This window comes from Camellia sinensis, chromosome 13 (genome assembly GCF_055761805.1).
Source record: "Camellia sinensis isolate YWXY chromosome 13, ASM5576180v1, whole genome shotgun sequence".
Taxonomy (NCBI): Eukaryota; Viridiplantae; Streptophyta; class Magnoliopsida; order Ericales; family Theaceae; genus Camellia; species Camellia sinensis.
In genome coordinates, this window is record NC_138973.1 from 110,913,879 (window position 1) to 110,941,559 (window position 27,681).

At 35.6% G+C, this 27,681-nt stretch overlaps 3 protein-coding genes across 8 annotated transcripts; 2 read left to right on the forward strand and 1 right to left on the reverse strand.

Annotated features, from left to right (window-relative positions):
- Nucleotides 1-6,559: 6,559 nt before the first annotated feature.
- On the forward strand, nt 6,560-15,551 carry LOC114294311 (uncharacterized). Of its 2 annotated transcripts, none has more exons than XM_028238434.2 (3): nt 6,560-7,512; nt 13,407-13,659; nt 14,898-15,551. In XM_028238434.2, exons 1-3 carry the CDS (start codon nt 7,186-7,188, stop codon nt 15,278-15,280), a joined length of 963 nt encoding a protein of 320 aa, XP_028094235.2. In that variant the 5' UTR covers nt 6,560-7,185; the 3' UTR covers nt 15,281-15,551. The 2 variants fall into 2 exon arrangements, with proteins under 2 accessions (XP_028094235.2, XP_028094236.2); XM_028238435.2 differs by having other exon boundaries at nt 14,907-15,551.
- Nucleotides 15,552-16,035: 484 nt separating this feature from the next.
- Nucleotides 16,036-19,712, forward strand: LOC114294279 (non-specific lipid transfer protein GPI-anchored 14). The gene is made up of 2 exons (XM_028238401.2): nt 16,036-18,720; nt 19,312-19,712. Exons 1-2 carry the CDS (start codon nt 18,390-18,392, stop codon nt 19,575-19,577), a joined length of 597 nt encoding a protein of 198 aa, XP_028094202.2. The 5' UTR covers nt 16,036-18,389; the 3' UTR covers nt 19,578-19,712.
- A 943-nt stretch (nt 19,713-20,655) lies between these two features.
- Nucleotides 20,656-27,034, reverse strand: LOC114294277 (E3 ubiquitin-protein ligase At1g63170). Of its 5 annotated transcripts, none has more exons than XM_028238394.2 (6): nt 26,842-27,022; nt 26,322-26,482; nt 24,922-25,781; nt 23,069-23,194; nt 22,696-22,987; nt 20,656-21,118 (listed from the first exon to the last, which is right to left on the reverse strand). In XM_028238394.2, exons 3-6 carry the CDS (start codon nt 25,602-25,604, stop codon nt 20,927-20,929), a joined length of 1,293 nt encoding a protein of 430 aa, XP_028094195.2. In that variant the 5' UTR covers nt 25,605-25,781; nt 26,322-26,482; nt 26,842-27,022; the 3' UTR covers nt 20,656-20,926. The 5 variants fall into 5 exon arrangements, with proteins under 5 accessions (XP_028094195.2, XP_028094201.2, XP_028094193.2 ...); XM_028238400.2 differs by having other exon boundaries at nt 24,922-25,674; nt 26,842-27,012; XM_028238392.2 differs by lacking the exon at nt 26,322-26,482 and having other exon boundaries at nt 26,842-27,034.
- Nucleotides 27,035-27,681: the final 647 nt, after the last annotated feature.

Below are 27,681 nucleotides of genomic sequence, written 5' to 3' on the forward strand. Positions count from 1 at the left end.
TTAGGGGGCGGTAAGTGTAATTTACCCAAAAATCATTAAATACAATAAAAGGGTAAATTACATTGACACTCCCTAAGGTTTCTATTGACCATCTTGCCATTTTTCTTACCATTTTTTCTTCATACAATCATGACTACATTCTATAACTTTCTATCATTGAATTCTACCTGAACATATTCTTATTGAGTGATGATATACAAACATAATTTTATATAGAATTTTCAAACACAATGATATAGTTTAATGGTGGCATTTCATTTTAAAACAAAACACCTCATAAACATGATTTATATTTACTACAATATCACTATCACAACTGATAACTGGCGTTTGTACACCAAAATAAAATGAATGAAACCAGTAGCAACTACTATCACGAGTTGAGAATGGGTGTCGAACCACAAAGACTAATGCAAGTTATTTTTAATTCAAAGATTTTGGTTTTGAAAATAGAAAATGAGAAAAAGAAAACCTTAGGGTCTAGAATCCACTACTAATCTTGTAATTGGGGGTTATTGTATTTAAATTGTAAAAAATCATTGAAATGAGTACTACGATGTGTCTTGGTCGAAACACATCACTTAAAAAGATTTGTGTTTTAAAATAAAAAAGTCACGAATCATCTTTGCTTCGCATGGATCGTCACTACTAAACTAAACTAAACTAAACTAAGGTTGATGCATGACCTGTCTTACTAGGTATGACTCGTCTAATAATTTTAATACACAAGCAATGAAAATAATTGTATAACATGTATTCATGACCAGTGAACATGTAATTTGATAAAATAATATTTGTACAAAAATCTAAGTTATACAACAATATCCAAATCAATTAAAAATCTACAAAACTAAATACAAACTACCCCAATCACTTAATCAGAGTTTCATTTTAACCTTGAGATAAAGAGATTAGTTCCTTATACTAATATTATAACCACTATATAAAAAGAAATACTCTAAAAACTCCCACTATTTATGTCTCTTTTTTTTTTTTTTCTCTCTCGCTCTCTCTTTCTTTCTTTTCTTTTCTTTTCATTGCGAAGCTTCTGCTCATCCCTTTTTTTTTTTGTGCTCCCCTCCTTTGCTTGAATTGCTTTGCCTTTTATAGGCAAAGTATGCAACCGGCCACAGAACAAACAAAATAAACTAAATAATATAATAGCAAAATATACTATTATATATATTATTGGTGAGCCGTAGGAGACATGGGTACACAGTTAAATACTGTGCATCTTTTTAATATAATAATATATAATATCTAAAATAATTAATTTCTGTGCAAACACTCAAAATATATAAAAACATATAAAAATATGTAAAATTATAAAATAGTAAAAATAAATGGACTAATAAAATGTATTTTAGGAGGCTAAAAATGAAACATTTAAGCTCTAATTAGGAGTGTAAAAATGGCCCGTGGCTCGAAACCCGTCGCGGCCTGAGATTGGCCCGGCTCGATTAGGCCCGGTTAGGCCTAAGCCCAACTTGGGACCTTAGGCCTGGGCCATCATTTTGAAGTCCAATCTAGGCCATAGGCCCGACTCGCTGAAAGCTCCGCCCAAGGCCCAGTGTCAGTTTTTGTTAAAAAAATAAAATTTTGGTGAAAAAAATAGAGAAACAAAATGTTCAAATCCTGTCCAAGCCCGAGCCCAGGCTGAGGCCCACTGGCTCGGCCTGGCGGCTCACCCAAGGCCCGAATATCCCTTGGCCTTGGGCCTGGGCCTAACTTTATGGCCCGTGGACTGGGCAGGGCTAGCCCAGGCCGAGCCAAATTTACACTCATAGCTCCAATTAACAACATTTTTATGATATTTTTTGTATAAATTTTTATATATGAATATATTTTTTTCATTTTTATTTCTACCATTATATCTTGATTAGATCAATTTAACCTAAATATATTTAAAAAGCATAAAATTTGTACAAAAAAATTTAAAAAAATCTATTGAATACAACAAAATAAAATAATGTATTGAATTTTTTTTATTTTTGGTGAATTTAAAAAAAAAATCACAAAATATTGGGACTACTTGGTAGGGCTTATTTTCAGCTTATTTTAGCTTTTAGCTTAATTTAAACTATTTTGGTGTGTTTGGTCCAGCTTAATGGTGTAGATTATAGCTTTTTATAAGTGGAAAATGAGCTTTTTCGTTGAGTGAGGGAGGACGTGCTTATTTTTTTCAGCTTAAGCGGCAAGCTGAATGTCAAGGATAAAAAGACTTAAATGCCCTTTATACTTTCAAGTTATTACAAGTCTACCAAGTATATAAACAAAAACACACTTATTCTCTCTCTCTCACAAAAGGAGATGGGTGATTTCCGGCGACTTCAGAAAAGATGAAAGATGAGAGCAGAGAAGATGGGCTCATTGCCGAAGCTCATCGCGATCTCTCTCTCTCTCTCTCTCTCCCTCCCTCTCTCTCCCTTCCTCTCTCTCTTCGCAATATCTCTTTTCTCTCTTTTTCTCTGTCTCTCTCGTCATGATTTGAAGAGGGAGCAAAACTCTAGCCCTGCAAGCCATTTATCATGATCGACGGTGTTCTTGTAACGTCCCAAAAATATGCATAATGACAGTAAAAATACCATGGTTTCTCATGATAACTGGGAATAAATCCCCAACGCTTGCATTATATGATCATGGGGTTCGTACAAAATAATTCCACATGCGAGTATACATTCAATGATTTCTAGTACATGAATCTATAGCATATAGAACATTAAACCCAAAAATGAATAAATACCCTCAAGGGTTTACAAATTTCGAGGCTTAAGCCCAGTTACACAAAAATGATTTTCTTAAACCCATACAATTATAGCCCTTGGCTAGCAAAATGTATCACAACAAAATGAGAGCCTTGTGCTCTCAACATATGCATCCTATGGTGGGGAGGTTGTGATGATTGAGTACATAAACAACCTCGTTTCTCTTTGCTTTACATTGGGTTTACCTTTGTTAGGGTATCGGGCCTAACTTGAAACCTTGATTAGTGGTTTGGGTTATTGCATTTCAAAGCTTTTCTCAAAATCCTTGTCCTTGTTTATTTTCCGTGTCAAGTTTCACACGTATCGGAAAATATGGGGTAGAATCCGGGGTGTCCCAAGTTGTGCTGGGTTGATTGCGGGCTGGGAGGATGAACCGCACGTGCGGGGGCCTAGGCCGCACGTGCAGTGAGGAGATGAGCTACCTTGGCGCATTCTGCATTATATGCAGGTGCGGAGCAGAAGCGCCGCACGTGTAGGGTGGTGAGTTGCAGATGCGGAGGGGGGTTGCCGCACGCGTGGGAGTCGCTAAGTCCCAAAAAAATCTGTTTTTCTTCTCTTTGGGATGAGTGTATCTCACTTTTTGTATATCTCTCTCTCTCTCTCTCTCTCTCTAAAAACCCTCTTCTCCTCATTCTCTCTACATTTCCTATACCAAATAAGAACAAATCCTTGATTTCTTTAAATCCATTGGATTTTTGACCCAACATCCTTCATTAAAGTTGGATAATTTCTCAAGGGCTCCGTTTTGTGCAGTGGAGATCAAGTTTCAACACTATTGAATTTGAGGGTTTCATCTCATTCTTATTCACACTTGAGGTAGGGATTTTTCTTAGAGTTATATATATATTTTTGCAAGATTTTGTTGATTTTCAAAATTTTCCTTGTTAGTATTGAAACTTGATGGTTAGCTCAAGAATGTGAGTGGTTTGGGAGTGGATTTGCTCCTTGTTTCTTTTGAAATTTTTTTTTGAGGGTTTCAAACTACATTGATTGAGGAAAGATGTTTTATTTTGAAGAAATTATTTCAAATGATTTGGGTGTATATAGTTGTGGTGAGAAAACCTAGAAATTTGGGGGGGTTAAAAGATGTTAAGGAACCATGGATGACATTGTCACTATTATATTTCTTTTGTGCCAAGATGAATAAATGATTGAAAAAATCCTTATTTTCATATATAAATAATGAACTTCATGAAACAAGGGAATATTTTTGATCTTGGAAGTTGTTGCTCAAATGTTGATATAGTCTTGCAATGACTAAATTGTTGGGAATGCACAAAGTATGGGAATGTTGTTACTCATTGATGGTTTAAATGAATATATGGCTATTTTGTGAAATGACATTGAAAGAAGAAAATGGGAATTTTGATTATTATGGAATTATTGTATGAGATAATTGAGAATGGAGAAATGTTATGTGGCATTGATAATTGTGGCACTTGCATATCCATTCAACTTGTTGCAAATTTTAAATTGAGTTTGGAAACTTTTGCTTTGAGAAAAGAAGGTTTGTGAATTAATTTTTCATGGAATTGTTTTGAGGTAAATACGTTGGTAAGTCCGGATAGGAGGTGTAGATAAAATTGATTAAGTTGGCCTGAGTGTCCGGGGTGAAAGACCAAAAACACGCGAGGATGAGGTATCACTTCCTTTCCGGTTAGCAACTTGTAAAGTGGGGTTTTCGTAGTGCTAGTTATGCCTACTTGCAGACTCCAACCTAGGGATTACCTGAGTTGTATTTACCGCCCCTTGAGTTAAATTGATAAATTTTGAATTGTTGAAATTTCAAGATATCATTGAGCACGATGGTTTTCAAAAGATGAGGAAATGTGATTTTCTTTCAAAATGGCATAGCATGGCATGTGCATTTCATTTCTTGAGACTTGTATAAAATGTATATATTTTGTTAAGAATTTCCTACTGCGCTTTATGCTCACCCTATAGGATTTTGGTACAGGAAAAAATGTAGTGATTCTGCCGAATTAGGGCGTGGATGTATATGTTGAGAGCACAAGGCTCTCGTTTTGTTGTGGTACATTTTGCTAGGGTACATTTTGCTAGCCAAGGGCTATAATTGTATGGATTCGAGAAAATCATTTTTGTATAACCGAGCTTAAGCTTTGGAATTTGTAAGCCCTTAAGGGTATTTATTTATTTTTGGGTTTAATATTGTTCCACATGTTATAGATTCATGTACTAGAAATCTTTAACGTATACTCGCATGTGGAATTATTTTGTACGAACCCCATGATCATGTAATGCAAGCGTTGGGGATTTATTCCGGGTTATCATGAGGAACCATGGTATTTTTACTATCATTATGCATATTTTTAGGGCGTTACAATTCTCTCGAGCATCGCGATTGCGATGACGATCAACCCTAGCTCGCAATCAACAACCCTAACTAGAGTCACCGTCGTATCGATCTTAAGGCAAAACCCTATGCATCGTGATTTGAACCAGAGTCGTCGTCGTCGTCTTCTCTCCCTCTCTACCGTTCCAGATTGCGACGATGGCTAGGGTTGCAGACCATCGGCGACGTACTGATGAAAGAGAAGAGAAGAGAAGAGAAAAAAAAACAAAAAGAAAAAAAAATTTTAATTGGTATATTTTGTAATGAATTAATAAATTAAAAAAATAACAATTCTTTATATTATTAATTGTAATGAACAAAAATTATTGATATAAATGAAACAATTTACATGAATAGTAATTGATATTAATTGTAATGAATTAATAAATTAAACAAAATTAAATAAATTGCACAATTTATTTCACAATTAATGAAATAATGTTTTTTTAAATTAAAACTGAAAAAAAATGAAAAAATAACAATTTTTATATCTTATAAGGGCAAAAAAGATATTATACAGCAAAAAACTATTTTACAGTTTATTTAACCAAACACTACTTTGCTGATTAAATTTGTAATCCCACAGCTGCACCAAACAAGTTAACAGCTTATGTTTAAAGTTATAATCTATAATCTGTTAAGCCATAATCTATAATCACTTTCCCACAACTCTACCAAACGGGTACATTATTTGAAACCTGGGGTAGGGATGCTTTTAGATTCTGTTTTCTAATTATTAGCTTTTAACTTAAAAAAACTCCACCAAATAGGACAATTATAGTTCTTAAGTATATTTAGATTAGTTGTATCTAAAAATAAAAAATAAAAAATAAAAAATACTTAAAATATTAAAAAAATCAATAAAAATAAAAAAAATAAAAAACTTTTTTGTGTGAGTTAAACTAAAAAAAAAATAATTGTTATTTTTCTTGAAATGACATGAACAAAATATTTATATTATTTTATATGTGTAAAGACTAAGGAACAAATATGTTATTTTAATATGACAAGAAATAAAAGTATTTTTTTAAATGTGAAAGGGGATTTGTATTAAACAGAAACTTCAGGGGTGTCAGTGTAACTTATCCTACAATGAAATATGAAAATGTATTAAATTTTTATATTTGTTAATTTTTTTTAAAAAAAAATCACAAATATTATATTTTTTAAGTATATGTACATTATATGTATCTAAAGAATAAAAAAATTATATAAAATATTTAAAAAAATAATAATGATACAGACCACTAAAACATCACCACTAATGATGTGACAAGCCAAAAAAAAAAAAACATAAGACACAAAACACATGTGGCAGTAGGTGGGATCCACTGTCACATTCCTAGTGCAACCACTAATTAATGGTCTGCATCATTTTTCTTAAAAAAATTACAGTATTAAAAATATAAAAAATTAAAAACTCAAATTCAAAGAAAAGTGTAAACCAAATGGTTTCAAAAATCGCATCACCTACACCCACTATCTGACAAAAATGTGCACACGTATATATACAGAGATACATGCATACAGGTCCCCAAAACACTCTCCGTGACCAAAAACAGCCTTCGTCTCAGCTCTCATCCAAACCAAACCCTAGTAGCCTATCATTTATAAGCCATATCCGAACCCAAACCAAACCCTTCTCTTCTCGTTCTACTTATCCCAAAATTGTCTTCATTTTCCCTAGAAAATTGTCTCCTTCTCACTTTCCCGAGAAAATAATCATCCTCCGCTCGCTTCATCGTATCCCAATTTTCTCTACTTTGGCCAGTACAATTTCTTAATCAATCTGTGTCGTTGTTTGTTCATATTCCCGAGAAAATTAACCGTGTCCCTCTTGCTCTCTCAATCTGATTTTATTCTAATTACTATATCATCATCATCGAATTCAACTGAAGTCAACCTTTTCTTACCTTGACTGCTATCTGGTTACTTTCCTTCACTTTCTTCCGATCACTTTTTCATTGATTCCAACTTCGATCTTCTCAATCTTCATCAAAATCGCTATAATCTTTAATAAACTTTGTTCGTTTGAAGCAATAGTGGCGCTGAGATTGAGTTGAGAGAATGGTGGGAGGTGGAAACAGAAAGGATGAGTCTTTGGTTCTGAACAGTACCAATGTGTTTGCGGCTCTCGGAACCCTAAGGAAGAAGAAGAAGTCTGACAAAGAACAAGGTTCATCCAAGAGCAAAAGCTCTTCCAAGAAGCAAGACAAGGAGGAGCCCGAGCCGCAGGTTTTTTGGGCTCCAGCGCCGCTGACTGTGAAATCGTGGGCTGATGTTGATGATGAGGATGATGATGATTACTATGCCACCACGGCTCCGCCTCAATCGAGTTGGTCTGGTTCGAATGATCCCCCACCTGCTGCCAAGGAGAGCTCAACACCAATACAAGTAAGAAATTTGCTAACTATATTTTGCGGTTACAATTGTTTGTTCATTTGTGATTGTTATATTCTTGAGTGATATAGAATCTGTTATGACCATGTTTGTAGATTGTGTCAGGGCAGTTGATTTTATTCACTATTCTATTGGGATATTTCAATTATTGTGTGTTAATTGGGCATCAACAGTAACCATATAATTTTAATTTTAATTTTGCGCACGTGCCCTTTTCCATGCTTAGAGAATCTCAAATGCTTCCACATTATTGGGAAATGTTGATTCTCTGGCCTGCATGATTTCCGATGGGTCCAAGCGTCTGACATAATAAATAGTTTATGAAATATGAGAATTATGATGAGGAATCTAATTAAATGAGGATTTCCTTTTATTTTTTGGTTGTGTTTTTGACAACTTTAGCAAGTTTATGATTATTGTATTTGTTTGGAAAGTATTCATTTCAAAGATTTTTCTTACAGTGAGATGACACTGCTGCATTAAGACTTATTTGACGATGGATCTAGTCATCAGGTTAATGTCAAAATATTGGTAGTTCAAACTTCACCAGGTCGTGCAGTTAGTTATCGAGGTTGTTATTATATTTCTATGCGGCAAGCCAAGTTATCCTAAACCACCCCTTCACATCATAACGCACAGCTTGATCATTGGCTCGATGCCTCACTTGTCTCATTTCCTAACTTGGCAATGGCTTGTCACCACCTAAAGAATGTGACCCATAGTCTTTATACCTCTGAGTTGTGCACGAGGGGGAAGGCTGACGTGGCATACTCCAACTGGTAAAGCCTAATAGAATGATTCTTCCAAGACATGGAAGAGATTTTCTAGAAGGTATGTCCTATATGTATGCAAAAGTCACCATATGAGAGAGTTACGTTATCATCCACCAAATCCTGAACCTCCATTGTAGTCTCTCTCAAGCTTGTACTAACTTGATCATCGGAGGACTCTGGGAAGGGACATTCCATGGTGCATCCAAAGGGCTTGTTTTGTAGCAAATGACGAGGAAGAAGATGCAACCCATCACTATACAGTTTAACCCGACCGGTGTTATTAAAGGCGCAATCAATGCGCTTTAGAACATCTCATGCTAAGCGATGTAAAGTAAGCCCCATAAAGGCGAATGAAGTGTGCACTTTCGGCTTAGGCTCAAGGAGTACGACTTGTATGCTTCTGTTAAAATGTTTGTTTATTATAATTACAACCTTTGATTTCACTTAATCTCATTGTTTTTTTGTTTATATGCGGCTATAGGGGTTTAAACCTTTAAACATACATTGCAACACAACACTTTTTGAGCCTTAATTTTACAAAAACATTGTTGGATAGAGCTTTCTCTTCGACCAGACTAATAATTGTTGTTCTTCTTCTTCATCATCTCCTCAACCTCCTCCTTCTACTTCTTTTCTATGCTTATCTTGTTCAACACTTCAATTTCGTCACTATTTTCAAATGTTTATGATTTATGAGTTAGATGTTTGTATTTATGTAAACTTTGAATTATTTGTCTGTCTATAATAAAATATTGGTGTTTGTTGGTATTTATGTTAGAAAATATTTAATATTTCATCTTACTTATGTTGAACATTGAATTATTTGTTTATATTAAATTATCTATTTTTTATCGTCGACATGAATCTTGCTTCGATGAAGGTCACACCTCGACTTGCACCTTGTGCCTTGTGCATTGTGCCTAGGCCCTCGGAAGCCTTGGTTCCACTTCAGTGCACCTATCGCCTTTAATAGCACTGTAGCCGACCATCATTGAGTCCAATCCATAGAGCATCCATATATTGATATCATCACCTTATATGGTGTATCATACATACAACTGCTGCTCCTCGATATGACCTTTGAGATGTGAGCACGTGTAGTTACATGGAGGGGATGAGTCAGCATGGGACACCTAGCTAGGGTGAGTTGGCCTTGATATTCCAACCCTCCTTTAAAAAGAAGTCTCCACCTCCACACAAAAGCAATTTAGATTATAGCTATATTCACTCGCTCCGACTAGCTCATAGACTTCTCTCTTATTGTCTCTATTTCTCTACTTTAAGGTTGGCCCAACTCTCTTCCTCTCAAGGTCCTGCACCTTCCTTAGTGCATGCCATAAGGGAATCATAGTTTGCCCATTCACTAATGACCGCCTGCCCATATATTCAGTATTTGTAATATATATTTTTTGGGGCAAGTACTATTTCTAATGTTTTAACTGAATTGTCTTGCTTCTATAGTTGCATTTAGTTATGCTCATTGTCAACTTGTCATGTACACCTTTGCCAAAATCTGTTTGCTTTTGTAACATTAACACCACAATCGATATAGAAATAAGATGACTGTAGATTGTCAATACATGAAAAATGTTCACAATGAATGCCATTTTAATATGTAGGTTGATTATGATTACTGATAGGGGAAGGTAGAATCTTTGATCGTTGCCTTCTCTTCCATGACCTGATTAGCAAAGTGTATATGAAGAAAGGATGGGGCACTCTATTTTGGAAATACCAAGGATTTAAAGTAGATCAAGAGTGTCTATGAATGCAGCACACTTCAAATTGGGGTTGAAGGTGGTTCAAGAGTGTTTGGAGATATGACAGTCACAGTCCTATATTGGTGAGACAGTGTGACACATATGAGCACCAAAAGTAGAGGTGTGTGCGCATAGAGACCAAAGGTCAAAGCTTAGCATTTGATTAGCTGTGGCAGAGACCGAAGGTCAAAGCTTGTACTTTCTAGTTCAAGTATGATCCTTGAATAGTTATATAGATTTCTAAAAATCTTCTACATTTCTGGAAAATCATTTATCTTTCTACATGCGTATGCACATTTCTTTTTTAGTAGGAATAAACTTCCTATGTAATTCTGAGCTGTGAGTATGGTTAGGTTGAGGTACTTTTCAATGGCAATGCCGTACTCATGTATTAAGTTTAGTACATTTTTTGGTTATCCACCAAATGATTACATGTCTGCATGGTATTTTTTCGGGAGCCTTTATCTGTTGATTGTAAGTAGTGCCACAGTTGTTGCTTTTCCACCACCAGTCATTGTTGTTGCTCACATGGTTGGTTTGAGTCTCCTTGCTTGTCATTTGAGTTTCTTCATTAAGAAATATCGAACTACTAAAGCTAACAATGGTTGTTTGGATAATCTGCACTCTAGAAACCTGAACAAGTGGTGTAAGTGGTGTGAATTTACCCTTGAAGTCTCTAATCTCTTGATTTTAAGTCCCATCAGCAGCCACTAAAACGAATGAGCTTTAGCTAGTTCATTACTTATTTTATGAATGGAGCAATCATGACACCAGTGGTTTGTTGTACAATGTCTCTCAATAGTGAGTCACTGGCTGTTATGTGTTGTTATTTGCAAGGTTGCATTCTATTGGTCTGTAGATATCCTTATTAAACTTGAATCATACATAATTGTAAAAAATCTAGCCAATCTGGATGGCATGAATGTCAATGTAGTTTGCAGAAAGTAAAATATGAGATGTCATTTTATCCCAGGATCAAGGAATAATTGTATTCTTGTAGCAGATGCCAGCAAAAGTTATAGATCCTAGCAACTAGCAAGATACAATTTCACATTTGGTTTGCTGGCCTCGAGGAAAAGGAATGGGTTTCAGTCTTCAGCATCAAAGAATGTCTGTAAAAGTGATGTCCAGTCACTGCCATTGTTGCTAGACAAATTATACAATATCAATATGTGAAGCACCAAACAGTTGATTGTTGTTACTTTCGAAGAAAACAGTTGACTGAAAGAACAGAATGAAAATTGAAAAATAGATTAAAAACAAAAAAAGAAGGTAATTTTAATGAAGAATACATACATAGAGAAGAAATGGAAATAAGAGCATTGACTAATCGGGCTTACTGGTTCACCAACTAATCGAGCTTACTGGTTCACCAACCATGTGATGAGAATCTAGCCAAATTGATTGAGGCATTCTAAATTTATTGAAGTGGCCGTAGAAGCAAATTTCAATTTAACACATGGGTTCCATGTTGAAGGCTCAAAGCGCAGCGTTGCCATGTTGATGTCTACAACATTATGTGCAAAAATTTTCCCACTAGCATCCCATTGAATGGTTGTGCTTTTGTTTGTCGTGTGTGTGCATATGTTAATTATTGTCCTGAATTTCTAATTAGCTTACCCTAGATGCTGGTCTGGAACATAAGGCTTGATGCCTAAATGTGCCCAAGGGCTTAATGTGCTTTGCTAGCATGTATATGGTTTCATGCTTTAAAAAATCTTCAAACAGATAATCAGACTGTTACCTTTTGTATGGTTGAGTTTTAATGCAATATAATTTTGCAAAGAGATAGCTGGGTTGTTTTGGGTACCTCTTGTTGGAGAAATGCTGTAGAGGCTTTGGAAAAGTTGAGGGACTTGAATCAATTGGTGTTGTCCATTTTGATAATTAATTACGTGATTTGGATGGAAAATAATCTTAGAATCTTGGACCAATGGCAACCACAGAAAGAGGGAAAGTGGGGCAGGGTTGTCTTCTTGACATCTCTTTGGTTTGTTGTTGATCGTTATGGGGAGTGGGGTGAACTGGTTGAGGAGTGCCCTCTGGAAGATGGCAGATGCGGAGACCACTAGTGGTGGAAGAGGAGAGAGCCGATGACAATCTTACTAGAGAGACAAGGTGCTAATGGAAAGATGATATTCCACAAAGCAAGGTGGTTAGTGTGTTGTTGGCCACATGGAGGTCTCCTTTATATAGGGTGGTGAAATTGGGGCTGCCAGCTCAGCTGAGTACACGTGGCACGACTCTGTTGGCTAGGAAAAATGGAGGGAAATATGATCAACTATGTAATTTCTGATGTCAGCCTTGAATGGTGTATCATATACAGGGCAGATGGTAGGTATGATAGAATCCTTTAAGGGCGTGTTAGAGTAGTTCAAAAGCTAGGTATGATAGAACCATCTAAGACTAGTCCCAGCATGCCTCTCTCTCTCTCTCAGACTAGTCCAAGCATGCCTCACCTTAGCGGCTCAGCAAGCTCTTGGACGACCCTTATGCTCTGGTCTCCAATACACAAGTCCTTTGGTGGTCCCAAGGGAGGTAATTGGGCCTTGCTCCTGGCCGAAGGAGATTGTCTTGGTTCCTTAGGGGTGAGGCCTTGCTTGGTGGGGCTATCGGCAAGCTAGGTAACTAAGCGGGCTGACTCACGGACCTCTCGAGTTGGTGAGGTTGAGCGTGGTAATGCTTGGTTTGCTGGTTGGTCCACGTTTTGTTGACTGGAGATGACACTTTGGCATGCAAGGCTTGCTGGAGAAGCCACTAAAGGATGGCATGGCAATGATGTGGCAATGCCATGTAGCGGGGCTAGGCTCACGTACCTACAATTGTTGTAAGGAAAACCGCTGAGTGTTGTCACGGTTGCTAAGATTGATATTTCTCTTCTAGTTCTCTATTTCTTTAGTTGTGGCTGGTCTACTCTATCAGTTCGACCCGTTGTTCATTTTTCACGATGTTTTCTAGTTGAAAGGTCATCTCATCATTTTTCTTCTTATATCTCATCTTTTTTCATTTCTTCTTTTAATGGTTTTGCTAGTAAGAAACAGAAGAAAACTATTTTGGTCAATAAATTAGTTGTTGGAGACAACCTATTCCCTTCCTGTTAGTCCAGTGAATCGCTTAATAAGGTGTATGCTCTCTCTCTCTCTCTGATGTTGTTTTTCACTTCCCCTTGGTTTCAATCAACTGAGATGAGCTAGACTCTGGAGTGCCTTCTCGTGATTATTGTTCTTGTGGTGGTTCAAATATTTTGAAATTTTGTTTTACCTTTCACTAGATTCAATGGTTTTAATTCACAAAATTTTTGAGAAACAGAAATAGAATCTTAGATTGATGAACTTTGGAACCTTGTGGATTCCAGGAAAGTGAAAGTGAAGAAGGTCTTGACGAAATTGATGATGATAACGATGAAGAGCATGATCATGAACCCGAGGTTCCAGTGGAAAAAGAACCAGTTGTTAAGAAGCTTGCTGAAGTTTCGTTGGCACCTAAAGATCCAGAAAGGCAGCTGTCAAAGAAGGAATTGAAGAAGAAGGAGCTTGCAGAACTTGATGCCATGCTCGCTGAACTCGGAATTGCCAAGTCCGAGTCCACTGGCCAAGATGACTCCTGTGGTAACATAATGATCAATTATTATTAATAACACTCCGATAAGTTACTTCTATATAGAGCTAATAAAAAAAGTTACTTTCATATATATGCTTTTTTCAACACTTCATGTTTAGTCTTATTTATTTCCAATAAAATTGTGGCAATGCATGATTATGTCCTTGGATAACTGTAGAATTTTAACTTTTCTTGTCTAGTTCAATGCCAAAGTTGTAAGTATAGTGGCATGCTTCTAATTGAAAAATAATCTCCTTATCAAAGGAAGCTGACTAAACTTTCACCATTTCCATTTTGTTCAATCATATCATCTTAGTTAGTGCTTGGTTCACTATAATGAAAGTGAAATGAAATGGATTGGTCATTCCTTAGCTTTCTTGTGGAATGACCATTCCCTTACATTGGTGGATGATGATTCCATCTGCTGTGCATTTTTAAATCATTTTTTTAGTGAATCAAATGTGAGAATGGACATTCTGATGGAATTATAATTTCATTCCACCTTCGTTCCAATGAACTAAACACTACCTAGAGCTTTAATTGCTGTTGAAATTTTAATTCATGAAATAACTGGTTACCACTTGTTTGACCATCATGCCAATTGTATCCTTTTCCTGCAAATTTCTTGATTTCAGCATGTGTCTACCCTATTATATCTGTTCTTGCTTTTGGGCTGAATGTAAAGCTTGAACTACAAACTTGCTTGTGTTACCAATTTGCCTCTCAGAAAATGATATAATGAAAGATTATCTGCTCTTATTAGCTTGAATTATGATTTTGTTCTTCATTTTTATCCTGATCATTTTTGCATCCATTTGGCTTGTGGTCTGTATTAGCAGTATGTAATTAGGGTTGTAAACGAGTCAAGTCAAATAGTAGGTTATTCAATCGTGATTTGAAAACTTGACGAACTTTAAAATATGTTCAAGCTTGGCTTGTTTACCTTTCAAGCTGATGTCTAATAAGCTTCAATCAAACCGATCACGAGTCAAGCTCGAGTAGCTTATTTTTATTTTTATTTTTATTTTTATAGTGGATTGTTCAGACTTGCTTGAAAATTGAACGAGTTTTAAAATGTATTCAAGTTTGGCTTGTTTTACATAACGAGCTGATCTGAAATGAGATTTTAATATGCAGAACTCGAGTAGTTGGGTTTGTTTTACAACCCTTTATGTGATAAAGCTGTGTTCATCTGTCCTAATTCTTTTTACATAAATAGTCATTGCCCTCTCACTCGCATTTGCAGGTGGTGCAGAAGAGAACAAGCTAGAGAATCCCAATGGAGAGGTGGAGAAGAAGGAAATTGCTCCAGGGGAGAGCAAAAGCGCAAAAAAGAAGAAAAAGAAGGATAAGTCTTCAAAGGAGGCTAAAGAACAGCAGGATGAACCCAACGGTGCAGACGCCACAAATGGAACCGATGAAGCTGCCAGAACTGAGAAAGCTGAAGATACATCTGTCGATGTGAAAGAGAAGATAAAGAAAGTGGCATCCATGAAGAAGAAAAAATCAAGCAAGGAAATGGATGCTGCTGCAAGAGCTGCTGCAAACGAGGCTGCTGCAAGGAATGCAAAGCTTGCCGCTGCAAAGAAAAAGGTGAAGGACCACTACAACCAGCAGCCGGTGCGGTAAGGACATTTCAGACATTTTGTGGAGTTGGGTATGGGCATGTATCCTTTTGTTCATTTGGTAAATGCAAAATAAACATTAGAATCTCTTCAATAGTTCTTTTTTTGGGTTTTACTTGAGGTGAACAAAAAGAGTTATGGATTTGAAAGAATAGGGTTGTTGGATCTCTTCAATATTTTTCTGTTTCTTTTTCTTTTCTTTCCAGTGGACAGTTCTGCTGATGTATAATTTTGTGGATGTTAATCAACTTCAGTTTTTTTGTCCTTTCATTAAATTATCGATTTTCACGTCGTTTGTTTCTTATGAGTGCAAAAGAGTGGGGCTAATGACTATTTGATGTTGTGGTTTTGTGAATAAAAAATGATTGAGAGCTCTAATAAAGGAACTCTAATGAGTTCTAATGAGTGTGGGCCCTACAGTGATAGTGATGTTTGTGTCTTGTTTTTTAATTTTTGTTTTTTCATTGCCAAATGTATAGAGCTCTGTTTGGAGCTCTATTTTTAGAGGATGTATCACTGCTCACATAATTGCATGTTTTGCTTCTTATTAGAGCTGTGTGTGCAAGTAGTGCAAGAGTTTTGGTTCCACTTGGGTCTATGCCAGTGTAATTGTGAAAGAAAAGACTTATTTTTTATATTTTTTTTTGTGTGGGTATTTTTATGTTTTTTTGGGCTAGTTATCTGGGATTATTGGTTTGTAATCTTCATTAATCCACCAGCAAAATATAGCTTGTTTTGGGTAGCATTTTTAAGTAAAATGAAGAAAAATATTTTCATGAATCGTATTGCCTTGGCTGATAAAGAAATGAAAATTTCATGAAGATCACTAAACCTTTTCCATCTCCATAATGCCCTCGGGCAGGGTTGCACCATAGTAAGAGCAGGAAAACTCACTCCAATGTTTGTGTGATTTTGCTTTAAACTTGATTCATTACAAAATTTATTTTTGAAATGCGAATTGTTTTGAACGTTCTTCACAAAACATGGGTTACAGAAATAAGTAGAAAATTTGTTGGGTTTTACTTTATAAATTTGTTCTAAAATAGCATGGATTCAAAATACATGTATATAAGAAAGTATGATGAACCCAATCAAATCATCATGTCCGATAAAGAAGCTTGACTTGACCTAATTAGAAAAACAAAACATGGGTTACAGAAATAAGTAAACAAAAATGTTGGGTTTTACTTTGTATATTTGTTCTAAAATAGCATGGATTCAGAATACATGCATATATCAAAGTATGGTGAACCCAATTAAATCATCATGTCCAATAAAGAAGCTTGACTAGACCTAGATAGAAAAAATTCCACTCACAAGCCCACGAGACCAAGTCCTCTCAACCCGGAGAAGAGCACAATGACACAACATAACCATGACTTTTCAAACTCATAAACAAAACCAACATTTGAAATTAGCCCACATCACATTGTTCTAGCAAGTCTGAGGTTCTGAATTATTTTCTTAAGCTTCTTTCGGTTTTCATTTCGGAGAAGAGGTGTGCTTCCTGCCTAAGATTTTGATGAATCTCTGTCACCAAGTTATACTATGGACCGAGCTTGATGCAAGAATCTTTAAGGCACAATCGTGCAATTAGTAATACATTACAGACACACAGAGATTTGGGGGACAATTAGTAATCAATCACTAAGGTACTTAAAGGAAATTGAAGTTCTGTTCTGGAAATTTTAGAAATCATCTACTGAATGTATAAATGGGCAAAAGTATATTAGGTGTGGCATGTATGCTTTTACTAAATTAGTGCTTCTCTCTGTTTAGTTTATTTTGCTTGTCAAGGTTATGTTTAAGTACACGACACACTTGACTTTTGCCCATCACAGATAAGATCCATCCATTGAAATTTTAAAGTTTCTGCAAGTAATGAAAGCCTTCATGCTCATCACGATGATAATTCTGTCATGGATATCTCTGAAATGATCTTGATGTGATAATTCAACGGTTTACTTTTAAAGTTGAAGCAAAACTATGTTGCTTTAAGATGTGTAATTCAAAAGAAAACAATTGCATATGATCCTTGTCCATGATAGTGAACTTGGAAGTGGCTCAACAGATGGTAAAATGGAGACCACTCAAGCATGCAAGCAATAATACAAATCATATGTAAGATGATGAGCTCCTCAGAAAAAATAATGGTGAAGGAAATGCCCTTGGGAAGCAAAAAAACCCTAAAGAAATTGAATTCAGTCTCCCTTGGAAGGTGGAATTTGCATTTCTCAAAGTTCTTGCTATGCAGTAAATGAAGTGCCTATCCCATTGTCTTCTTATTGCATTCAATGTCACTCCTCTGTGAAATCCTCAATCAAGAACCCTACAACAATTTTTATTTTGTTAATTAATGAAAACTTTTTTATAAATATCATTAAAATTATCTCAAATTAGACATTCTAGTATATAAGAAAATTCAATAACACATCACTACAAAACATAGCCTAACTCCTGATTGAGGCAATGAGTGACAAAAAATGTAAGCCAAGCCATGGTTGGACTAAATTTGTCTATAAAACCTTTCCTAAACTTTCAATCACATGGTTACACACTAGGAAAATGCTAGATCTACAAATTTGAAACACAATTTTTTCACATAAAGGTGAATAGATGGTCCAGATTGATTTAAGGTGTGATCCCCACTACACTTCAAATGTATCTAAACCACACATTTTATTTTAGTTTTGAACAATTATGTGCACCTAGCAGCACTGATTCTGGTAATAATTGTTACCAAAGTACAATATTCTTAGAGGTTTTTTTTTTTTGTTAGGGGAAAAAAATCATCAATCATACATCTTTTATTAATAGTTGGCATTTCAAATCTTATAAGTGTTTCTTGATTCACATTTCTGCTATAGGCCGATCAGGATAGTCTATAACACTCTATATGAGATTGGGAGAGCGATTGCATGTCACACTGTGACTAAGAACAGATAAATTTATGGATTTTATTAGTTTATATGGTAAATACCTAACTTACCTAACTCTATATAAAGCACCCCTTCTCCTCCTCAAACAAAGAACACATAGGAACAACAGACAAAGAGGCCCCCAAAACCGTATAAAAACACTTACACTTGCCACATTAGCACTCACTAAGAGAAATGGGGAGGACCAAGAAGCTCACAATGTTGTCCATTTTAGCATTGATGTTGGTGGTGGCAGCAATGGCGATGATGGAGGAAGATGAGAAGGAATGCGCCGACCAGCTTGCCAACCTGGCGGCCTGCATTCCATTCGTGAGCGGCTCTGCCAAGAAGCCGACCCAGCAGTGCTGCGACGACACCCTGAAAGTGAAGAGTGCCAAGCCAAAATGTTTGTGTGTTCTTATCAAGGAGAGCACTGATCCTTCTATGGGCCTCCCTGTCAATACCACTCTGGCACTTCAAATGCCCTCAGCTTGCAACATTGATGCCAAAGTCTCCAATTGCCCCTGTAATTTCTCCAACTATACCAAACCAAAAATAAATGGTTTTATTTTTTGGGATTAGGTTTTTGATCTGTGTATCGACACATAAATAAACCACAGAACCAACCACAGATGTAAGGATGCGTATCGTTTATTTTTGTGTCTAGCATTTCTGTGTGTCCATCTCAGTATGTGAATGCTTTGAAGTGTAATTTCTAGTGGGGTGACAATTGCTTGTTTAGCAAATTTTTAGTTGGCTTATTTTCAGTTTTATGGAATTTTTTCAAAAATTTTTATACTTTACTAGGCTAGATAGATCTGAAACATAAAAAAAATAATAATAATATTTTTTTGAAAAAAATAAATAAATAAAGCTCAAAAAATGTATCTTTTTTTGAGTGCACAAAGTGAGTGTTGTCTTGATTTGGTTTAGGAAGGTTATATTGTACTACTAATAGAGTTTTTTTTTTTTTTTTTAAATTTTCTAGACTAAACAAGATTGAAAACTTCAAAAAAAAAAATGACAGAAATCTTAAAAATTTCACTAACGAAAAAAAGTTGAAAAGGAAAAATTCACTAACGACAAAATTCACTAATCGTTTGTTTAATGTTTACAGCTTTACTCAATCTCTCACCAGATTCACCTGATGCAAAGATCTTCAAAGAAGCAGGTGTAGATTCGAGCAGCATGAGCTCAACGACAGATTCACTGCCAACTTCTGCTTCTGCTTCTACTTCATCTGGTTCATCATCATCTTCTTCTTCTGGGACTGGTTCGAGTTTCAACTCAAAAGCCACTCCAAGCAGCAATGATGTAGCAAAGTTGAGTGGAAGCTTGTTGCCAATTATCAGTCTGGTTTCAGTAACATGGATGTTTATTTGAGCTGCAAACAGCTCCTTAGCTCATGTATGAGCTGAAAATGGTGCAGAGAAATTTAGCAGTTTGTTTCCGAGTTTTTCTTTTTTCTTTTCCAGCTTGTTTCCCTTTTCACTAGCATAATAACAAAAATAAGATCAAGAGCACCTGTCTTGTAATGAATTTTCTTTACTGTATGATAAGCTTTCATAAGCTACAATGCAATTCCCAAAAAAGGTATCAGTTCGCCAAACAAATTTTCTGTGTTTCCAACAAAAAAAAAAAAAAAAATGAAAATAGAAAACAGAAAATGGAAACATAACCAAGCAGACCCCTGTCAAACATGGGTCTCAAGAGCAAGAAATAAGCTTTCCAGAAAGTCAGCCAGAAAATATGATAACATGGTGTTAAAAACAATCATAAAGGAAATTTGGCAGCCTAAGCAAGACCAGTTAGAAATTAAGAATTGAACATGGCCTTATAAACAAAATTCAGCAATCTAAACAATGCCAGATAGAAATTAAGAATCTCTCTAGATGGGTGCCACTGCACCAAGAGTGCTTCAAGGATTAAAAATGGATGTTATGGAAGAGAATGCGAAGCCAATAGGCAAAGCATGACTGCACAGACAGACAATTCCCGTTAAGTTTGTTTTGAGTAAATCTCAAATAGGCAAAGCATGACTGCACAGATTAACAATTCTCCATAAGTTTGAGTAAATCTACGTGTACATAGGATTTTCACAGAATACGAAAAATGAATTAGTGTGTGAACAAAACACAACATTTGATTAGTCCAAAATTGTGAATTCTACTATTTTAGACTAACAAAGTGGTACGTTTTTGTGCACGCATTTTGGAAGTGTGTGAAGGAATGAATGTGATCCCCATATATGGTGAACCCCAAGCGTGACTCACATTTTGGAAGCGTCTCACATTTGTTTTCCTTTCTGTGAAAATCTTATGAACTAAGTTATTAACGCTCCAAAATGCGACATGGGGAAAGACCAGATAGATCTTTGACATTGATTTTAACTTTGAGAAGTTTGTCATTAACAGGTGCTCAAGCCCCAACAAACCAAAGACACAAAGCAGAGGTCAATCCATGTTCAAATCATTCATTCATTCCAGAGAATAGTAGTCAACATTCATGCACAGCCTTCCAACTTAAAATTTGATGTGAATAATTGAAATTGAAAATAATATTATACAAGCTTCACAAGATTATTGATTTGACTCAAATTGTACATCCCGGATTCAGTGGCAACAAAGGGGGGCAAGGTTCAATTTAAGATAAAGTGTTCCCACTAAAAGAGCAAGTTGATCCCATGATATGACCACATTTAGTGTACCGTGTAACTTCAATCCCCTGATACTTCACACTTGCTGGCTGGGTTCTCCTGTAGATGATGAATTTCCATTGCTGTCACCAATCTCAAATTTACAGAGGGGACAGGATGCATTGATCTTCAGCCATTTGTCTACGCACTCTGTATGGAAGAAATGAGAGCAAGGCAACTCTCTCAACTCATCATTATCTGCGTATCTCGCCAAGCAAATGCAACACACCTGAAAGTATTAAAGCACTCAGCATAGGCCAAAGCAAGACCACTGAAAAAGAAACGACAACAATAAAGGCAGAGATGGCAACGAAGTAGGGTGCCTAATGTAGCAAGAACACCTCAATGTTTTCCACTACCTCATAATAACATGAAATAGTGAAGATTAATGCAAGAACTGGGGCATAACTGACATAGTGACTACGATTCACATCTAACATATGTTGGGTTTGTGGAGCTTGATTAGTACTTCACCATGCAAGCGCAGATCCAAGCAAGGGTATGACGGTAATTTGCTTATAAATCCTAGCACATATATTATTGACTTTATTGTCTTTACAACAGCCGCATTGTAACTCTTCTCTTCTCTTAGTATAGTGAACTGGTGCAAGCCGTGAACATGGGCAATCTTTTTGAACAATGTAAATTTATGCATTGTAGGAGTGTTCCGGTTTTAAAGTAAACTAAGAACCGAACCGCTCCCTACAATTCGCAAAAAATTGGAACTATAATCAAACGAGTCTGTGTAATCAGACTAGAACCGAACTAAAGAAATGGGTTTGGTTTGGTTCAATTCAGTTCTATGGTTCTAGATATTTCATATAACTTGAGATATTATATATATATATATATTATAATAGTAAACAAACTAGCAACAATTAGCACAGTTGAGTTGGTTGAAACTTGTCAATTTCACAATCAAGATTAGTATTTTTTGAACCTTGCTAACTGCTTCTACCCTTTTGTTTTTAAATAAAAAATATTAAACAAATATATCGTGGTTTAGTTAGAACCATGACCGAAACCTTAAAACTACGAACCTGACTGATACAAACAGTTCTAGCATTTTCGAAATTACAGCCAAAACCAAAGCTAATACAAATTGGACCAAACTGGCAGTTTGGACCAGATTGGATCGGTTTACCAGTTCCACCAGTTTTTTTTAACACGCCTGCCGTGGTTTTTTGTTTGTGATTGTTTTTGCTTGCCGTTGTTCGTGTGTGTGCAGTTTATTTCACAACAACATAGGGCGTGCCTTACTTGACATATTGGATATGAATAAAACAAAAACGGTTCTATGTTTTGATCAACAAGAACAAATTATGCAATGGCGGACAGAAGGGAGGGCTGGGGGTGGCCACAGGCCTCGTTTTCATGATTAGAACTGTTTATTCTATCGGACATTTCGTGTATATTATTTACAAAAAAATAAAATAATAATAAGTCAATTTGATAATCGTACTCTATTCAATTTATCGCAATTGTCACCAAAAAAATTAACGACGTGTATTAAAAAATAGACCAGTGATTTTCTTAAATATGACATCTTTGCTAATAATAAAATAATTAAAATTTGTTGCCAATTTTAAATGCATTAATGTTTTTTTTTTTGACCGGCGAAAGTTAGTTGTCAGACCATTCATTTTCTCAACTGTCACAATCGCATTAAAGTTGGCCCCCTCTATATAGAATTTCTGCATCCGCCACTGAAATTATGGGAACTATAAAACAAGGCAGTACTATATCCATGTTAGGATTCCCAAACTATTGAAGAATATAAACCTCTTGAATAAATCTAGAACTTACAGCATCTTCCCCTGAGATTACACGCTCTCTTTCCGTTCCTGCGGCCACAAAACCACCTTCATCAACTCCTGGATTACTGTCACAGTTGCTGCGACTACCTTTATCCTTTAACTTGAATTTGTGTGTTGGCAGAGCATTAATAGTTTCTTCAGAAGCCCCTCTCATTCGATTCATGTCATCACGGACACCCAAGAATGAAATAACACAGGGCAAGCAGCAGCAAATCACTGAGCATAAAATGAAGGGCATAGCATACCCAATACAGCTAAATGTAAGAAACACTATACATAATCTGCAAATAAACCATGAATATGTCAGGTATTCAAAAGGGTGAGAACAAAAGACAATGATTTTACAAGGCATTAATATGTACCTGTACAAATTGGGAGCATCAGAAAAAGATGAATTCCCACCAAAGATCCAGACATTGCCAACAACAAACCATACTGCAAAGAAGCAATCCAAGGCCATCTTTAAGTGGTCCATCAGGGCACTTAACCTGCTCAGAAGAAAGCATTTCACTGGTAAACCATACAGTTGACATATCAAATCATGATAAAACTAATGCAAAGCTCACTTAATTGAACATCTAACTAGCAGTTTAAAACCAATCTAAGAACAAGAACTACCATGTTGCATGGGCTTCAGTCAGCATGTTTGTGGGTGTCCTTTTCATTATTTTTGGTGGTGGTGGTTGTTTTGTTGGGGTTGGGGTGGGCTTGGTCTGTGTTGTCAGGCTTGTTGTCATTCAGTGTTACTAAAAGTGATAGGCGCATTGAAGAGCCAAGGTTTCCTAGGGCCTAGACGCAAGGTGAGGCACAAGCTTCTTCGAAGCAAGCCTCATGTTGACGATATAAAATAGATAACTTAATATAAGCAAATAATTCAAGGTTCAACATAAGTAAAATAAAATATTAAATATTTTAAAACATAAATACCAACAAACACAAATATTTTATCATAGATAAATAATTCGAGATTCACATAAACACAAACATCTAACTCGTAAATCATGAAAATTTGATAACAGCAGCAAAATCGAAGTGTCAAACAAGATAAACATAGAGAAGGAGAAGAAGAAAGCGGAGATGAAAAAGAAGAAGAAGATCAACAACTGTTAGTCTAGTCGAAGAGAAAGCTCTATCCAACCAACGTCTTTGTATAATTAGGGCTCAAAAAGTGTTGGGTTGCAAAACTTATGAAATTAAGTGAAATCAAAGGTTGTAATTGAAACAAACAAACATTTTAAACGAAGTGTACAAGTCGTGTGCCTTGAGCCTAAACATGCTTCATGCGCCTTTATGGGGCCTATTTTACATTGTCTGGCCTAAGATATTCCGAAGCGCACTAACTGCACCTTGATGAGCCTAAGCGCACCTCTAATAACATTGTCGCTATTTGTAAAGGTTTGAACATCGGAGGTTGAGTTTAATATTCACATCTATGGGCCATAGAAGATTTTTCACACTTACCAAAAAATAAAATATTTTGTTTTGCTCAATGCTGCTCACAAACACGAGTTGGTTAGTTCAAGTTAATACCAAACTTACCTCCATCATATGCATAAAACAAATGAGAAGGTATAGTTCTTTTATCACTATCCTCTACTTACCATAACAAACAAACAAAAGAAGCAAGAAAACACTGAGTAGTTGGGGCTAGATTGGCATGTGTTATTCTTGACGTCAACACAAAAAACTCTTCCCAAGCTATTAAGAATGATTGGTACACTTCTTTGTAGGGGCCAGTTATCTTTGTTATTGGGGGGCCAGTGCTTCATCATCTTAAGAATGAAAGGGTTCTTATACTGAAACTAAAAGAAATTTTATGTGCTTGGGGCTGCCATGGTCCCCATCCATCTGCCAATGCCTAAGCTGCAGCAGAGAACCTAACGTTACACACAAACAAAAACCAAATAGAAAATCCAAGATACAAAAGAAACCTCATAATGTTACCCATTACCAACCAGTGTTATGGTGTTCCATTAAACTACAAAGGAGCTATAACATCTAAGGAACAAACATAACATAATTAGTGTTGATGCATAATATTTCTAAATAGAGACAAGCTTTGCTAAATGGACTGAACAAAACAGCACAAGTCACCAATGCAAATAAAAACAAATAGACACAAAACCCAGGAAACAAAAGATACATTTCATGAGTGGTAGACTTGAAATTCCAATGTACCATAACTTCATAAGGAACATATAGGCAAAAGTGTTACCTAGCATTTGGAGCTCCCATTATTTGACCAGTCCTAGTGCCTGAAGATGTATTCTGGCCATCTTCCTCTTCTGAGGCCCGAGTTAATGAGATAGTAATGTAAGAATTAGGTTCTGATGTAGAGTTTCCCTGGGAAGAATCTTGACGCAATTGAGTTGACCCTTGTTCAGTACCCTGGTTGCGGTTAAGATAACGCCAAAAAAGGAGGGGAACGCTTGCGGCACACCCAACTGCATAACCCACAATCCAAGCAAACAATGGAGTTTGTGGGTTCTCATGTCCTGAGACAGACAAAACAATAATGGCTGCAATAATTTGGCCTACAGTGAACACTAGCTCAACCGAAAGCCATAAGACGGTGTTAAATGGGCTCCAATGACGACGGCCAGACCCTTCCCCTCTTCTTGTAACTGAAGAGTTCCTAGAGTTTGATTCATTCGACGATGATGAAGTAGATTGGGTAATAGGAACCACCCGAACACTATTTGACAGTCTATCTTCATGATGGGGCAGAGTTGAGCCACAAGGAGAACCATTATGAGATGAGCCTGATGAGGAAGCATCACAACCCCGTTCTATGTCAATAAAATGAACCTGATTTTCATTATTTTCCTGCGGCTCCATAAGCAAAGGGTACCTGTCAGCTTGGTTCTCTTGATTTGGTTCTTGCATGGAAACTGCCATCTTGTTCCAACCTCCACCAATATTGAAGAGGAAAAGTTCATATGATTACAGACATTGAGATGGCCTGCCTCTGCATCAAGACCATCAATATATATGTTGTATTGAATGACACAGCAAGAGCCAGCACAAAGTCTCAAGAATTTCACTATCCTTATTCTTTTTGAGAAAGAAGCTAACCTAGTAATAGAAGGGAAAAAATGCTCCTTAGGTTCTTCCAAATAATAATAATAATAATATATGCAAAATGTATGATGACTTACTAAAACAATGAAAAAATTCAATTTCTACTGAATAACAAATAGCATCTGAAGTCAAATATATTACCAAAATCTTTTTCAGATAGTTTTTGAGATACAATGGTAAGCCATGCTTCATTGCAAAATCCAAACAACAATACTTTTAGTTCAATCTCATGTTTGCCGGGATAAAAACACACACCAGTGGATGCTCTTACACACTTAATTACTCTATAAAAGATTCACCCTAGAATTTTAATCATTGCTTGCCAGAATTAAGACAAGAAAAGCCCACATATCTAATTCATCAACTCCTCCAAGTTGGAACCGATTACATACAGGACATTCCGAAAATCAGATCCATTGAGAAACCAAAATGGATGACTAACCTAGCAGATAAAATTCAACCAGCAATTGCTTAAAGGCGAAGGAAAGTATGGGATAAACAAAAAGGAGCACAACAAAACCTAAGAAGCAATACCTTAATTTTGACTGAATCTCAAGTCCAGAACAATTATAATACCAACGAACAAGGAACATTCATCTTATGCCCTGTGTGTGTGGCCTATGAGAAAAGGTGTGAAAAGGAAAGTCTTGCAATCTTCTTCTTCTTCTTTTTTTTTTTTTTTCACTCTTCAAACTCTGAAAAACAAAAAACACTACCACTGGACTGAGCTAAATTAATACATGAATCAAAGTTTCAAACTTTAATTTCCATTTTTAACTTTTCTTTTCATGGCAACTTTCTCAGCTTCCAAACAACCAGTTGGAGAATAAATTAAACTGAGAACCACCCAAAACCCTAATCTTAGAAAATTGTCATTAAAATTCGTACACCTAATTCAAAAGAACTCGAATAAACCAATTAATCAACTAATACTGCAACTGTATGCGATAAATTCATATGAAATGTTTAATATGATCCAAAAGTCAACAAATTGAAGATAAATCAAAGTAATTTGAATAAATAGAATGTAGAATTTAAAACTTAGAAACTTTACCAGTAATTTAGGTGGCGATGGCAAGTTTTGTGCGATTCGATCTTCAATGTTTCCTCTTGCTTTGGTGTTTGTCTGGAGAAAATAAGGCCAATTATCACCAATTTGTGTTCGAAATTGAGAGTGATATATATGTATAGAGAGAGAGAGAGAGAGAGAGAGAGAGACATACATAAATTGATTTAATAATGTAAATAAAAAACGTTTGTTACAAGGCAGGAAATAGTAAAATGTGGGTCCGTTTGGCTGCCGGGAACGACCGAGAAAATGCGAGAATTACAAGGGAAAATTGTCTGCCTATTAATATATATTAAAAATTAAGGCGAATTACGGTGCTTCTAGTTTGGAATTTATGTCATTTTCATTTTTAATTTTTTAATTATGAAATATTTTAATTTGTATTTTAAATTTTATTTTAAATAAGAACCATTGAACATATCATTACTTAATTTTAAGAATAAAATCATCAGTTTGATAAAATATAAATTAATTTAACAAAAATAAATGTCAAAAAATATTTCAAAATTTTTAAAAATTATTTCTACCAACAAAGATAAAATTATATAAAATTGATAAATCTTTTGGACATTTTTTTTTACCAAATTAATTTTTATTATATGTTTGGATGATGATCATGTAATGGTGGCTATTAAGATTTTAATGTATAATCAATATATTTAATATATGAAATGTTTTTAGTTTTGAATTTTTTGATTTAATGGATTGGTTTAATAATTATATCAAAATTGTCGTCATATTTGACTTTTGAAAAAATATAAACTAATTTAATGAAAATAAAAACAACCACCAATTGTATGATCATCATCTAAATACATAATAAAA

Excerpts from the sequence above, each read along its gene's own strand:
- LOC114294279 (XM_028238401.2), top strand. The coding sequence starts at position 18,390 with ATGGGGAGGACCAAGAAGCTCACAATGTTGTCCATTTTAGCATTGATG. Across the intron at positions 18,721-19,311 it reads CAAAGTCTCCAATTGCCCCT|CTTTACTCAATCTCTCACCA; the intron begins GTAATTTCTCCA and ends TAATGTTTACAG.
- LOC114294311 (XM_028238434.2), top strand. The coding sequence starts at position 7,186 with ATGGTGGGAGGTGGAAACAGAAAGGATGAGTCTTTGGTTCTGAACAGT. Across the intron at positions 7,513-13,406 it reads AGAGCTCAACACCAATACAA|GAAAGTGAAAGTGAAGAAGG; the intron begins GTAAGAAATTTG and ends TGTGGATTCCAG. Across the intron at positions 13,660-14,897 it reads TGGCCAAGATGACTCCTGTG|GTGGTGCAGAAGAGAACAAG; the intron begins GTAACATAATGA and ends TCGCATTTGCAG.
- LOC114294277 (XM_028238392.2), bottom strand. The coding sequence starts at position 25,604 with ATGGCAGTTTCCATGCAAGAACCAAATCAAGAGAACCAAGCTGACAGG. Across the intron at positions 22,988-23,068 it reads GATGCTCCCAATTTGTACAG|ATTATGTATAGTGTTTCTTA; the intron begins GTACATATTAAT and ends GTTTATTTGCAG. Across the intron at positions 21,119-22,695 it reads TAATCTCAGGGGAAGATGCT|GTGTGTTGCATTTGCTTGGC; the intron begins GTAAGTTCTAGA and ends TAATACTTTCAG.